Source organism: Micromys minutus, assembly GCF_963924665.1.
Source record: "Micromys minutus genome assembly, chromosome: 9".
Taxonomy (NCBI): domain Eukaryota; kingdom Metazoa; phylum Chordata; class Mammalia; order Rodentia; family Muridae; genus Micromys; species Micromys minutus.
In genome coordinates, this window is record NC_137978.1 from 53,839,658 (window position 1) to 53,855,457 (window position 15,800).

The 15,800-nt window shown below is 53.3% G+C and overlaps 1 protein-coding gene across 6 annotated transcripts in view; it reads right to left on the bottom strand.

Moving 5' to 3' along the window:
• Positions 1-15,800, bottom strand: part of ARHGEF10L (Rho guanine nucleotide exchange factor 10 like) — a gene marked incomplete at its 5' end in the record, with an annotated part of 133,179 nt that overhangs the window by 41,940 nt on the left and 75,439 nt on the right. For 3 of the 6 annotated variants that reach the window (XM_080921206.1, XM_080921204.1, XM_080921208.1), the window contains 7 exons: positions 2,038-2,138; positions 3,366-3,493; positions 3,868-3,983; positions 6,845-7,026; positions 7,222-7,236; positions 8,988-9,133; positions 14,296-14,469. In XM_080921206.1, the coding sequence (XP_080777332.1) occupies positions 2,038-2,138; positions 3,366-3,493; positions 3,868-3,983; positions 6,845-7,026; positions 7,222-7,236; positions 8,988-9,133; positions 14,296-14,469 (862 nt within the window). The remainder of the gene's footprint in view (positions 1-2,037; positions 2,139-3,365; positions 3,494-3,867; positions 3,984-6,844; positions 7,027-7,221; positions 7,237-8,987; positions 9,134-14,295; positions 14,470-15,800) is intronic. The other 3 variants (XM_080921207.1, XM_080921205.1, XM_080921209.1) reach the window with 1 other exon arrangement.

Consider the following 15,800-nt stretch of genomic DNA (forward strand, 5'->3'; position numbering starts at 1 on the left):
GGGGCAGGAGGCAGGGGTGTAGGGAGGCAGAGGGGCTTACACTGGGTTTTAGCATTGGCCCACCTTAAAGCTATGACAGGGACAGCACCTCAGCCCTTCCAAGGGCCAGAACCTCCAAGTCTTATCTTAAAGCCTTCCCTCCACCCTCTGCGGCCTCCAAGCAACAGAATGGCTTGTCCCAGATCCGCCCCTGGCTTCTCCCTGACACACCCACATCCGCCCCTGGCTTCTCCCTGACACAGCCACATGACCAGCTTCACCCCTTCGCAGACCACCACTCCACTTAATGTCCGTGTGTCCATCCCAAATTTAAGTTCCTTGAGAGCAGAGGGCCTTCCGAGCTTTTTCAGGGCTCTTTATGCCTAAAATTACCAGGGGATGGGGGGAAGCAGAGGCAGGCAGATCTCTGTGAGTTCAAGGCCAGCCTGGTCTACAAAGTAAGTTTCAGGACAGCCAGAGCTACATAGGGAAGCGAACAAACCAAGCTGGGAACCACCACCATGAGTGTAATTGCAGCATTTAACAGAGTGGCAGGTCCTTGGGGACTTGCTGGCCACCCAGCCTAGCTCAGCCCTAGAACAAACATGGGCAGCTGGGGAGGCGGTTCAGTGGTTAGAGCACTGACTGCTTTTCCTTGTTCCAGAGCACCCAGGTTCAGTTCCCAGCACCCACATGATGGCTCACAACCACCCATAACTCCATTTCCAGGGGAGTCCGAGTTCTCTTCCACCCTACACAAGCACAAGGCATGCAAGTGGTACACAGACAAGTCTTGTCTTTTAAAGTGGATGGTGCCTGGGAAACACCTAAGGCTGTCCTCTGGCCTCTACTTGAGTACACACACACACACACACACTCACACAAGCACACACACACTCACACAAGCACATACACATACTCACACGTATACACATGCTCATACATACACATGCATGCACACGCTCACACACACATGCATACACACATATACATACACACATGCATGCATACACTGATACATATGCATTCACACATGCATACACACATACACACATGCATGCATACACTCACACATATGCATGCACGCGCACACACACACACACACACACTGCTATATGAGGCAAATAAAAAGGGTTTTTAATGACTGAAACCCAGCTGACTCCTGATTGAGAAATGGTTTTTAAAACCTATTGGAGGAGCTGGAGAGATGGCTCATTGGTTAAGAGCACCAGCTGCTTGTCCAGGTTTGATTCCCAGCACCCACATGGTGGCTCACAACCATCTCCAACTCCAGTTCCAGGATCTATGATGCCCTCCTCTGGCCTCTGCAGGTACTGCATACATGTGGAACATACTCAGACAAAAACAACCACATATAAAATAAAAATTAAAAAAAAACTCATCTATAAGAAGATCACATACACAGTCAAGGTAAACAAAGACGCTCCCAGTATCAGCTAGACCTCTACCATACAGTTCTGACTGTCCAGGATGCTAAGCCTTAAAACAAACAGATAAAATCATTACACCATGTCAATATGGCAGAGATGGGTCACAGGCAAGCGAGGTGCCCAAGGCTCTGGCAGCACAGCGCCCGGTGTCTGAATCCTACATCTAACCTTCCTGCTGTGTGACTTAAGCTCTCAACAGACATACCTCAGGGATGAACAAGGATGTATGTGGGATTTCACCAGCATCCAGCCTGCCATATAGATTTCTTTTACCATACGGAGATTGCATGGGTGATAATCGGGTACCACCAGCGTGTGCTCCCATGGCTGGTTAGCAGGCAGGCAGGGGTCACCTCCCCCTGGCAGCTAATTCACTTTGTGTCAAATCCCAATAACCCAGGGACAAGAAAACCAAGGCTTAGAGAGGTTGGGGGTGGTCAGAGGTTGAGAACCGGGCGGGCGTTGTTTCTGTGTTTCTGTGTGGCATCAGCTCCATCCCACTGGGACATGCCGGACTCACTGACCACCTCAAGCTCAGACCCCCCTCCCCCCCCATCCCCCGCCTCTCTCCCTACCCCGCTCTGGCCCCGCCCCCAGCCCTACTCACTCAGCCCGATCTTTGCCAAGTGCAATCTGTTGACCCAGGAAATCTTGCTCAGGGGGTTCGGTGTGATGAAGACCACCATGAAGCTGATGGGACGGCCAGACCTGTGGACGGCAAGATGAGGCAGGACCCCGTGAGTGCCTGGTACAGCGGCTCAGCTCCACAGAAGGCCTTGAAAGGCTCTTTTTCAACGCACGTTCTTGGAGATGGAGGGAGGCCTGTGGCCTGGCAAACTCCACCCTCTGTGATGGGCAGGGGGCACCTGGCTGGAGAAACTAAGCCGTTCTTGGCAGCCCAGTCCCTGACCCCCAACACCCCTGGCTCTGTGCCCAGCTAAGACTCTGGCAGCACCAGCTGCCACCATTTGCTGGCCTCCAGAGCTAAAGGCACGGACTTCAGACTGTCTTCCCAGAGGCTGGCCCGCTCACTCAAGAGATGACTGCAGAGCGGAAATGAGCAGAAAGGAGAAGAGGAAGACAGGAGGGAGGGATGGAAGGGGTGGGGAGGATAGAGGAAGGAGAGATAGAGAAGATATCACCTCAGAGCAGCAGTGGCCCCTTGAGAGTCCTGGGAGTAAGGCCACCTCCTGGAGGTGGGCAGGGCAGTGGCTCTCAGTCTCTAGGTGCCCCCCCCCCGAGAATAAGGCACACAAGAGGAGGCATCTGCTCCAGCTGCAGCCTCCCACATTCAAATGTCAGGACCCTGCTCTCTTCCCCGACCCCCAGAGACCCACGTCTAAGCATCTGAGCGGCAAACATTTCCCCAACTCCCACAGCTCAGACCCCACAGAGACGTTCACAAGCAAAGCCTAGGGGTCCTGAACCTGTCACTTATCCCCTGTCCCCTGGCCTCACTTCCTTATTTGTGTAAAGTGAGGATGCTCAGGCACAGCCTACAGAGCCGTGAGACAGTCTTTCCCTTAGCCTGCCTGCCTGCTGGGCGGGCCTGCAGCCACGCACTTCTCCACACAGAGAGGGTGCCACAGTCCTGTGGTGAATCTTGTGAGCAGAGGACCTGAAAGGGGTGGCCGGGTCTATCTGTGAGCATCTGGGATGTCACCGGCTGAGGTGAGGAAGGAGGGTAGTCTATGTGAGTCTGCCAACAGAAAAGCAAGCTAACCCGGGATGGCAGTAAGATGTCCCTTCATTCACACGCTTGTTCCTAAGTACCTACTATGTGCCAGGTGCTATCCTGGACATGGCCCATAGTGGGTGTGTAAGTCTCTTATCACAGAAGGAGGTCCAAGGCGCTCTCGCTCGCTGTCGCCCCCACCTCTCTCTCTCACCCCGCCCCCTCACTGGCCCCAGCCCCTCCCTCCCAGGTCCCCTCACTTGTCAGGTTTTCCTGGCAGCAGGAGCCTCAGGCGGCACTTGTTGGCCGAGTGGATCTCCTCCTCCTTCACGCGCATAAGCCTCTGGAGGGCCAGGCACCAGTCTTGGGCCACAGTCATGTTCAGATTCTAGTGTTGGGGAGAGAAGGGGTCACCACAGTCTCCTGGCTCCCCCCACAAAAAAAAAACCCACAGAAAACCTAACCCAGTGACAGCACCCGGGACCACCGGCTAAAGCCTTCAACACGCCTGCTCCTTTAGCCCCACGGGAGGCGGGACTTCCCAGCCCTGGATGAGTGCCCACCCAGCTGCTGCTTCCTCTCAGAGGGACACCTAAGAGGATGCTCTGAAACCTGGGGCGGAGAACAGGGATGAGCTGTAAGAGCTCTAACTGGTGCATAAAGCCAGACATACTCAAAGCTTTCTGCGAGGGTCAGGGGGTCACGGGGTGCAGAGAGGCAGGGTGGGGGGCAGCTCCCTCACCTCCCCTGGGCCACGCCTACCTGGTAAGTACCATGCAAGGTGCTGATAAGCAGGGTGATCTGCTCCACCACTGCTAGGTCCTTCTGCAGGTCCTGTAGCTCCTGGAAGAGGCGTGGGGGGCCCAAGTACACCTTGTCTGGTAGAGAAGACACGGGAATCAACCTTGAGGCTGGGTAAGGGGTCGTCAGGAAGCTGAGCGTCTGTTGACAGGGAAGAGCCCATGGAAACACTAAAGGAAGTAGGACCACCAGGTTTGGGACACCAGCACCTGGGATCATGCCACAGTCGGTCTGTACAGTGGCTCGCAAGGACCATAAGACTAAAGCAGCAACGCTCGGAGAACTGAGGAGCCTTCAACAGGCCAGGATGTGGTGGGTATGGCCACGCCCAAGAAGAGTTTGTGTGGAGGAGCTGAGGCTCCTAGCAGGCTTCAAACAGCAGACTGTTCGGTGACATCCAGGGACCTGATGTGCAGGGCAGGCAGGGTCCCTGCTCTTCTGGGACTTGGGACCCAGAGAGTTGGGCAGACAGCAGGGGAGGGGAGTAAATTAACCAGATGATAGAAAATGCTTGGGAGGAAGTTTCCAGGGTGACCGTGCCAGTGGTGGGGACTGGGAGAGGCCTAGAGCTCAGATGCTGATACAAATACAGGAGTGGATGGCGAGAGACAGAGAGGGAGGGACAGGCAAGACAGCACAAAGAAGGCCTTGGATGGCACCTTGGGAATGGGGTGGCACATGCTAGCCCATGGTTCCCAGGCTGTCCCAGGAAGCTGAGGCCTCCTGGATTTTCACTGTGAACAGCCAAAAAAAAAAAAAAAAAAAAAAAAAAAAAAGCAGGTGCACACACCACACCCCCTAGATGGTGTGACTTTAATGCCACATTCTTCTGCGTGGGGTCAGGGGTTCTGAGGACCTGGCAGCTGAGTGGAGCTCAGTCAAGAACAACAGGAACCAGCAAAGGGTGGAAAGGATGCACTGAAAATACTCAAAGTGTGGACGTTGGTGGGGAAGTGGGGTTCCATGCAAGTCGCCCTGTAGGATTTAAAGGTGCCCACTCATGGGAAAGATGCCGAGTCTACACTGTGAGCAGCTACGGTTCAGTGAAACGAAACATCAGCTGTCACAATACACCGCCACTGTGGACAGGAATATTATTTATTGTCCTAGTTTGTGTTTTGTGTGGATTTTACTCTCGTTCAAGGGCTAAAAGCGCACACGTGTTCACTTCGGGAGCTGTCTCCTTGTCCTTATTTCCATAACAATATAATAAAAAAAATCAATGTAAGGCCAACCAGGGATCTACAGAGCTTCTCACCTTTCAAGAGGGTCAGGCTGCAGAGGGACAGAGTGAGACACAGGGGTTCTGGGGGTGGGCAGAAAGAAGGGAGTGGTGTCAGGTTGAAGGGACCCAAGAGGGAAGAATGAAGTGAGGGGCTACCCGCTCTCACCCCACACATGGATCTAGAAGCGGACGCAGTGGCACTGCCTCAGAGGGGCCTGAGGAGCTGTCACAATCATGCCTCAAAATTTCCAGAGTTTCAGGGCCCAGTGACGCAAGCGCTCAGGCACGGCTGTGGGCAGAGCGGCCGTGGCAAGGGAAGCGAAACCAGAGCTCCCTGTGTGGCAGGTGCTGGGTGGGGTGCTCCGTTCTGCTGGGCCTGAGGTTTAGTATCTCTGGGCGCCAGGCCTTGGCTGGAACGGAGGTTCTGTGAGGCCAACCCTCAGCCACTGTTGTTAATACTGGCAAATTTACAGGCTCTGGAACTGCCCAGGAGACACACTCCTGAGAACCATGAGGGGCTGCCGGATGAGTGGGAACAAGAGGGAAGATCCTCTCGGGAGGAATGTGGGCCCTGGACTGAACTAAAAGGGACCTGACCACCAGCGTGCACCTCTCTTTGCTTTCTGACTTTGAAAGCAATGGGACCAGCTACCTCACATGCCTCCTCTGATGACCCCCAGCACCGTGAGGAATGTAGCCGGAACTGAACTTGCTTTTTTTTTAAAGACATTATTTTCACAGCATTGAGAAAGTAACCATTAAAAAAACTCAGCCTGGAACCTAGAAAGACCAGGATGGGGCTCTGGCCCAAGCTCGGGTCGTCAGAGAGATCAGTTTGGAGTCGGTGAGGAAGAATACCCTCGACTCAGACAACAAGAAAGGGCACAGACTGGGGAAGACCCTGCAGCTGAAGGCGGCACACTCCCGAGCCAGGACCTCAGGAGGCCAAGGAGCCACAGCCAAGGCTGGGGAGGGAAAGAGGAGGCAGACAGATGTCCTCAAGGGGCCACACAGACCTGTACCCCAAGATCATCAGAGCACTCAGGTGGTGGGGGTATCCCACAACATACATGCACCACACTTGAAAGGGCCATTTCTGGGGAGGGTAGAGGGGAGTAGGGGAACAAAGGGAGGAAGAAAAGCAGCCAGAGGTCACTCCAGTGGAACGCATGCACAGTGGTGGAGACATATTTGCAGGCAGGGGGCAGACAGGGAAATGCTGCCAGGCACAATGCTCGTGTCTACAAAGTCTGAGAGGCTGGGTCAGGATGGGGAGACAGGGTTTCAGAAAAGGACAGACAGACAGACAGACAGACAGACAGACCTGAGTTTCTAGCATCCCTGTGGGTCAAGGGGAAAGATAAGTACCCCAAGTTCCTCAGTGTACCAAGAGGCATACTAGGTACAAATAGAAGGCACCTGTTCAAGATCCCACGGGAGGCAGTCAATAGCCAAGCCACACTTGGCCTGTGTCACTGTGTGAACTGTCCTCGAGGGAGTCTAGCTCATGGTGTGGCAGCAATGAGACCGCAGGGATGCGAGTGTGTAAGGAAAGCCACAGATTGCACTGAGGTACAACAGCAAGACTCTCTAAGCCCAGCCCCCGCCAGCCTGTGGTCCCTGGTGTGGGTTACACAGCTAGCAGGTGACAGGCACCGGCCAGCAGTGACAGGCACCGGCCAGCAGTGACAGGCACCGGCCAGCAGTACTCACTCTGGGCCTGCCCTGCAGTGGTGGCTTTCTTGGCTCCGGCATGCTGGATGAGCAGATTGTCCTTGTCATAGGCACCGCCGTCCTGACCCACCTCTACCACCTGCACCTGAGGTAGAGCCGTGTTCCACTTCACCACATACTTGGGCCCCAGAGGCACCAGGCTGCTGATCTCCAGCTGGCCCCTATGGGATAGAAGAGGGGGGTTGGGGAGCCCGCTGCAGCCCAGCCCAGAGGCAGCACAGCTCCAGCCCCCAGCACCTTAGCTTAGTCAGGCCCCAGGAAGCACAGGACTCAGGCCCACACCAAGCCAGGCAGTGCCACACCAAGGCATCACACCAGAGAACCCAGGCCCAGAACCAGAGTCACATGCTACCTACCTGTGGTTGGAGGGCCTGGGGAAAGACAAAGGGGGTATGTGTTATTGAGACGGCACACTCCTGTGGGGCTGAGAACTCTGGGGGTCAGTCACTGGCCTGGGCAGCAGACATGGAGGGAGGGACGGCTCCAGAGTGGAGGTTTGGCCACCTAGGCCAGGTGTGAACAGAGGACAACGATACAGAAGGCCTCCCTGGGGCTCAACCCCCCATCCTCTCCGTTCTGACAGCAACCTCCCCAGGAGCTTTGGGGTCCCAGAAAAGAAACTCTGCAAAGTTAAGTGACTCAGCCACACCGGCAAACCGGTGTCCCCAAACTAGAGCACTCACACCCCATCTCTCACATGTGATCAACCCTGAACAACGTAAGGCTGAGAAGGGCAGTGGTCATGCCCCCTGCTGGGTGTCTGGACATAAGACTCACAGTACCAGGGACTGTCGAGGTGGCTCAGTGGATAAAGGTACTTACCACCAAGCCACCAAGCCTGCTGACCTGGGTTTGATCTCCAGGATCCAAATAGTGGAGTAAAAAATGACTCTAAAAGTTGTGTTCTGACCTAAGCATTTATACACACACACACAAACACACACACAAACACGCACACACACACACACAAATGCACATATGCATACACACAGGTGTGTGCGCGCACACACACACATACACACATAGACATACATATATATGCACATATGCATACACGCACTGCACACACATGGGAATGCACATGTGCACACATAAACACATACATATGCACATGTGTATATGTGCACACGTGCATGTATGCATACACACATGTGCACACACATACACACGTGGGAATACACACGTGCACACATACACACATATATGCACATATGCATACATGCACATGCACACACACACGCACACTGTGAGTCCCCGAGCTGAGTATCAGGAGAAACTGTCCTGGGTTAGCAGTCATTGGATACTTCCTGGGCTGACTCAAACAGCTGAACCTGTCCCAGGTTCTTAAAGTATCAGGTTTTGAAAACAGATTCTCCCAGGATCCTGCTGGAGAGGTCACAGCCTGAGTTCTAGGTACACCGGGAAAAGGTCCCCGTCCTTAATAACCACAGGACCACACAGGGGACAGCTGAGAGGTCCCTTGCTGAGTGAGAGGTTGCAGAGTGTAAGTCCCAGCTCCCAGCTCTCATGACCTCGGGCAGGGCAGCCCTGGTTTGTTACATCATCCGAATAGTCAAGTGAAGCCAAAGGTCTTGACATTTGTGTGAATTCCTGTGCTAACCATGTGTTAGGTCCCAGCAGCAGCCACAGACCCCCTTCCTCCCAGCCTAGTTCCTGCTATCTCAGCAGTTCTGGATGCTTCTACAGCCTCCCATGGAAACCATGCTCCTACAGGGCAGAAACTACGCTGGGCTCTGGGTGGACACCAGCAGCTCTGAGAGCCAGGAACCCCATGTGAACTAAAGCAGCAGGGATCTGGGGTAGACACAAAGAAGATCCTCTTCAATTTCAAGGTTGTAAGGCTGAGCTACTGGGGGTATTCTGTAGCCCACAGTCCTGACCAGTGAGTGACAAGAAGTCTGGGGCCAGAGATGCCCCTGGCTAGTCCAGATCTTAGCACTGGGGGGCCAAGGACAAAACAGGGCGTGAGGGAGGTAGAGAAAGGTGAGGAATCTGAGACCTAACAGGGTTATGGTGATGCTGTGACACAGCGGCTGGGGAGAGAGGCCCAAACAGCAAAGGCCCCCAGAAGGGGACATCCCACCCTGTGCCAGGCTCTTACTTGAAGTTGATGTTAGCGCAAATCAGCATGTCATTGAGCAGAAAGACCCTGCGCTCCTTAGATTTGATCAGCTGCCCACGGTCTCCGTACACCGTCTCCGTCAGAGTCTCACACAGAAGCAGCTGCCGCTGGCCAGAGGTCAACAGCTGGAGGAAGGAAGGGACAGAGAAGGTCTACACCAATGTCATCATCCGGGGTGCTGCCCAGACAGCCAGACCGGGAGGCTCAGAACCTCTCCCACCTCACAGAAAAGAAGATCCAAATCGCGTGGGGTAACATATGCCTACAGTAACCCCAGCACTCGGGGGGCAGAACCATGAGACTCAGGACAGCCTATCTCAAAAGTGGCAGAGAGGCTGGAGTGTGGCTTAGCTGGTGGAGTACTCACCTCTAACACACCTAACCCTGGGGTTCCAATCCCCTGTGCCATATAAACCAAGTGTGGTAGCACACACCTGTGATCCCAGCACTTGGAAGGTAGAGGCAGAGGAATGAAGCATTCAAGGTTATCCTCAGCTACTTAGGGAATTTGGGGACAGCCTGGACTACAAATTCTGCATTCAAAGAAAAACAAAGATGGCATCTGGGAGAGGTAGAGGACTCAGAGTCAACATCTGTCACTAGATAATAAGACACACTGGACAGGGAAGGCCAGGGCACACACATTGGGTTCTCTGCTCCAGGGAGACCCTGGGGAGCCTGGCCAGCCACCCTTTTCAAAGGAGAACCCAGCAGTCTCTTTCTTAGGTGAGCTGGCTCCTGCCATCACACACACAGTCACTCACACACACTCACACACACAACCTAACACAAGTTACACACATAGTCACACACAGTCACACACACACTCTCACACACAGTCTCACATACTTACACACACAACCTCGCACAAGTTACACACACAGTCACACACACAGTCTCACACACAGTCACACACACTCACAGTCACATACACACACAACCTAACACAAGTTACACACACACACACACAGTCTCACACACAGTCACACACATTCACACACACTCACTCACACACACACACACACACACACACACACACATTGGGATCCTGTAACCACCTTTAGCAAGCATACAGTGACATATGAGTGACAGACTGTCTTGGAGCAGCTTGCATGCTCCCTAGCTGGGCAGTAACAGGATGCTTCAGCCAGAGCCTCAGTTTCCCCAGAGTGTACCTCCAGCGCTCAGACAACACAAGTGATGAACACGATATCTACTGAGCCTAGCTAAGAAACGCACAAAGCCACTACAGCAGGTAAACACAGACCACGGCTCAAAGGCCTCAGAGAGCACACTAAGCACTACTGAGTGTGACCACGAGAGAGCTCAGGACACTGCACACAGTTGTCACCCACAGAGGACCCTTTTGGACCAGTGCCACTGTTCAAGATCATCTTTCTCATGGAGAGACCTATTTTTCCCAGAGACGCTTGAGCTGAAAAGGGAACCACGGCTTCACCGTGACCTGCTGAGCTGCTTCAGTGCACATCATCCCTTGTGAGGGACTGAAAATAAATCTCCCGGTCAACAACGCCTGTTCTAAAGACACCAAAGACTCTCAAACACCAAGCAGCCCACCCCACTTCACAGGTATCCCCAAAGCATCCAAAACCCCTCTGAGAAATCGCTTTCCTTATAGGATTTTTAAAGATGGGGTAGAGGATCCAGTGAAATCTGTTGCTGAACGGTGTCATTCTGATTGTCGTGGTCCCTAACCTCTCCCTGCTGGCCTCCTTCGGAGAGAACCCTGCTTCCCAGAGCACCCCTCAAAGGAGACTCACAAACTAAGGCCGGACACCGCTGTGAGGTGGCCATGTAGGACTCAGAAACATTCCACACAGACTTGCTCAGCTTAGCACCCTTAAGGTGCACAAACCGATTCCGGATGTGCACAGCGCCAACATGCCAAGCGCCAGCACCCACGCAGGATGGAGCCCCTCTGCTCTGTCTCCCTGAATTGTACAGCAGGGCCCAGCTCTACAGGAACTGGAATGGTCACACCGTTCCCATCTTGCTGAAGCCTGGAGGTCCCAGGAGTCTCTCCCACAGTGTCCATAAGCAAGGCAGACACAGCTTGTAAAAAACACACAACGCAGCCAGTGGCCTTCCACCTCCACAATGGCAGCCGCAATTGCCAGGGGCCCACACAGGGAAGAGAAAAGTCCCCTGGGCTTCAGGCCTTCAGCCCTGTCCTTTACGCAGATTTAAAAAGGGAAAGACTTCACTATTACACCAGCGACCTTCTGGAGGCTCCTGAGTCGGCTGTTTAGAAACAGCTCACAGGGCTCTTTCTGCTCCCTCCCTGTTTCATTTCCACTTTTCTCCGGGTAATGGCCAGAGGCCACCACCGATCCGATCCTCGACTGGCCCCGATCGTCCGAAGAGGCCCATGGACGGGAGGACGTAGTGTGCAGCTGATACCCTCTCCCTCTCTGCATGTGCATCCACACATGTGCAGCTCACCCTTCACGCAAAGGAGGGGGAAACCGAGGCTCAGATTATCCGTCCTCTAGTCTGATATCAAACCGGCCTCACTGACAACCTCTTCTATGATGGGGTGGGGGGTGGTGTGGTACCAATAGATGTCCCTCTCCTGGTAGGCATTGTCTCTGCTGGAAGAAGCCTCTCCAACACAAAGGCCAGCACAGGGGGCTTCCGGAACTAATGCAGTCTCTCCAGAGACATTCCAAAACAGCAGGCTTGGGGCATGGGGGAGTAAGTACCGTCCAGTGGGCAGGACAGGGGGGACAATGATCCCTGAGGAAGGCATCCTGGAGAATCCTGAATGGGAAGCTCCCCACGGGAAGGGTACCGTTCTTTCTCCTTGCCACGGATGCCCGATTCTGGGCTCCCAGAACAGATGAAGCCAACAGGATGCCAACACGTGCCCCTTCATGAGACATCACAGTGAGATCGACGGGAAGTGGGCGACCACCTTCAGGTGACAGGTTCCAGAAAGTTCTTTGACTCTGAAGTTCATGGCTCTTCATACTTTTTAAGTGCCCCCAGTGACTTCCACTTTCTTAAAAGAACAATGTGGACCCAGCCGGCAGCATGACTGTGGCCCGGGCGGGCCAGTGCATGGGAGTACCTGAGGCTTAGGACTTCAGGACCTCAGGTGACCCAGCCCAGCCTGATCCCGTGACTGTCAGTGAAGGCCATACACAGAAGTCAAAGACAGTGGTCCTAGCTACTGAGCGCTCCCCACTGGCAAGTGTGGTGACCGTAAGGAGCTGCCGCCTCCCAGGCCTGGACATTCTGTCTACACCACTGTGACCTCCTTCTAAGGAAGACCAGTCATCAGCCTCTGCTCTGCCTTTGGGAATCCTCAGGACATCAAACACTTCCGGTGACCTCACACCATGTCCCCTCTCTGGACACAGCCATATGGTAGGCCCTGGAGAGGTCACCTGAGCAGATCATCCCTGTCCCCTCGTCCTACAGTGTGAAGCACAGGATCTCCAGGCCTGTGCGGGGCGGTGAGAGGCTCACGCCATGCCCCACATGCTGGCAGGAAACCAGACTGCAGCCTACAGCGGCTGATCTTGTCCTCTCTCTTTTTTCTTATATGTAACCCTGGCTGTCCTAGAACTCACTCCCTATGTAGCCCAGGCTGGCCTGAAACTCTGGCTTTACTGTGATTTCCCAAGTGCTAGAATCACAGGCATTCACCAGCACACTGGCTGAAAGCCTGAATTTGGACTTCAGTGGGGAAAACACCTGCTTAACATGCACAGAATCCTAGGTTCAATCCGAGGCACTGCATAGACTGGGTATGGCGGTGCATGGGGTAACTCTGTCATAGGGAAGTAGAGGCAGGAGGATCAGAATTTCAAAGTCCTCCTTTGAGTAACTCTGAGTAAGTGTGAGGCCAGCCTGGGCTACACGTGATGCTGTAGAGATAACCTCTTGTGCGGTGAATGGAAGCTTCACAGGTCAGTAGGTCAGTAAAAAAGCCTATGGCCAATGAGCCGAGGCAGGATTAGAAGGTGGAGCATGCAGGAGAGAGAGAAGGGGAATTCTGAGAGATAGTCAGGCAAGAGATTTTTTTCCCCTAGACACGAAAGAAGGTCCTATGAACTGAGGATCAGGTAACCAGCTCACACAGCTTGACTTGGAATAGAATAAATTGGGCTGGAGAGGCGGTTCAGCGGTTAAAAGCACTGACTGCTCTTCCAGAGGCCCTGAGTTCAATTCCCAGTAACCACGACGTGGCTCACAACCATCTGTAGTGGGATCTGATGCCCTCTTCTGAAAGGAAAAAGAGATATCCGGTCGTGAGGAAATCTAATCTCCTCACACAGGGCACCAATGCTGTTAAAAATCACAGGGCACCAATCTTGTTAAAAGATGACATCCCAGATTTCAGCACCAATGTTAGGAAAAGGATAAAGAGAGTACTGGGGGTATATGGTCTATGGAGGTGCGGCGAGGCCTGGGGACAAGGGAGATGACTCTGTGTGCCCATATTGGAAATCCCTTCCCCCTGAGGGACCAGCCACACGACGGTATAGTACAGAATAGAGTTTATTCAGGTCATGGGGGAGTTAAGAGGGTAGTAGAGGCAGAGAGAGAGAGAGAGAGAGAGAGAGAGAAGAGAAGAGAAGAAAGGAATAGAGGAGTAGAGGCCGGCCATGAGCACGTGGAGAGGGGGGGGAGGGAAGGGGAAGAGGAGGGATGGGGCAGGAGAGCAAGAGAAAGCAACAGAATAAGAAGAAAGAGAAAGAGGAGGGGGCAAACAGCCCCTTTTATAGTGTGAGGTCACTGGAGCGGAGCTCACCTGGCTATTTCCAGGTAACTGAGGGGTGGGGTTTACAAAATCCCAACACCTTCTAGTGTGTCTGAAGACAGCTACAGTGTACTCACATACGTAAAATAAATAAATAAGTATTTTTAAAAAGAATAGAGTGAGTGGGTAATTAAGTTATTAAGTAGTCAGGAAACAAGCAAAGTTTATTTTTTCATAAACTATTCAGTCTCAAAGTTGTTATTTCTGGGAACAAAGTGAACAGGTGGAAAAACACGAGGTTACAGAGGATCTTACAAGACACTGTCCCAATATATATGTGTTTTATACGGAGGTTTCAGAATCCATCACAGTGGCCTACGGCTTCTAGTTTCTGTCCTGGTCATTAGACAAATAAACGAAACGCTCTTTTATCCTAAAATGCCAGGAATCACAGTGAATGTGCCGTCCAGTGGGTCAGGCTTCCCTCCCTCAGAGAACACTGCCACCTAGTGAGGGACGCCAGGCAAGCTGCAGAAGTGACAGGTGACCCACACCCACCTTGTTGAGGCTGCTGCGGTCACTGACACTCTTGGTCAGCTGCTGGATCTCAGCCACCTGGTCAGCCAACCGTTTCTGTTCATTCAGCTTCTCAGCCAGCGTCTCCAGCTCTGTGAGGGCTAGCTGCAGTGACAGCCTGTCAGGGTGGCCCCTGGGAGTGTTCTTCAGCATGTCCTGTGAGGGCCAGAGAGAGCATGAAGAAGATGTGCAACACTATGTACACACACACACACACACACACACACACAGGCACATGCACACACACACATGTACACATACACAGGCACATGCACGAACACACATGTACACACACACACGCAAATGCACACACGCACATGCACGGGCAAGCACGGCCCTTCCCCCTACTCTAGAGTCAAACCCTCGTCCTCACAGTCTACACAGATCAGGGCTGAAGGCTGAAATTTGCAATGGGACCAAGGAACTGGACAGAGAAGGTAATGGCTAAGGCCTAGGGAAAAAAGACAAAATGACCAAGTGGCTTGTTCTGGGCATATGCACATCATCGGCAGGGTCTCCAAGAGACACTCGTCCAACCAAGTCAATCACAATAGCCCATCGAGAAGGTAACCAGTATGCGTGAGGGTGAGGGGACAAAATGCTAAACAAAAAGTCACCCGTGGGCCTTGGGAGGAACGCAACGCTGTCCCAGGCTACAACGCTGCTGAATGTCGAGGATATGACATCATCTCTCTGCAATACCACGTAGAGGCAGCTTCTAGAAGCATCACGTTTCAGAGACAGAGAGTGGCAGGGAGGAGTGGCTGCCAAGGGCTGAGGAGACGGAGGAGTTGAAAATTATCGTATACCGAGTCCAGAGTTTCAGTGAGGGAAGTCCACAGATGGATGGGGAAGGGCGAGGGAACACCTGCTCAGTGGGAAGGTGCTTGACACCACAGCCTTGCACACCGAGAGGCAGAGGCCAGGCTACAACGCGGCTGAATGTCGAGGATATGACGTCATCTCTCTGCAATACCACGTAGAGGCAGCTTCTAGAAGCATCACGTTTCAGAGACAGAAAGTGGCAGGGAGGAGTTGCTGCCAAGGGTTGAGGAGACGGAGGAGTTGAAAATTATCGTATACCGAGTCCAGAGTTTAAGTGAGGGAAGTCCACAGATGGATGGGGAAGGGCGAGGGGACACCTGCTCAGTGGGAACGTGCTTGACACCACAGCCTTGCACACCGAGAGGCAGAGGGCTGAGATCAACTCTCTCAGTGGAGACTTGAGTAGAGGTGTACTCAGCTCAGAGCCCACGCCCACGGCATCTCTGCGGGTAGAGGTGAAGATGCTACCAGCTCTTCAGCCTGGCAGCCGCCTCTCAGAAGCCAGGTCACACTGTCTGGGGACTTTTAACCACAGGGTCTTGCACGGGGCTGTTGCTTCTTCTGTGTTTGTGCTTAAGTGACACCTGACCCAGGGAGGTTGGCTGACAGCCTTCTAAGTCCTGAAACGAAGTCCTGAAACGCTAAGCCCCATTCCCCTCCCA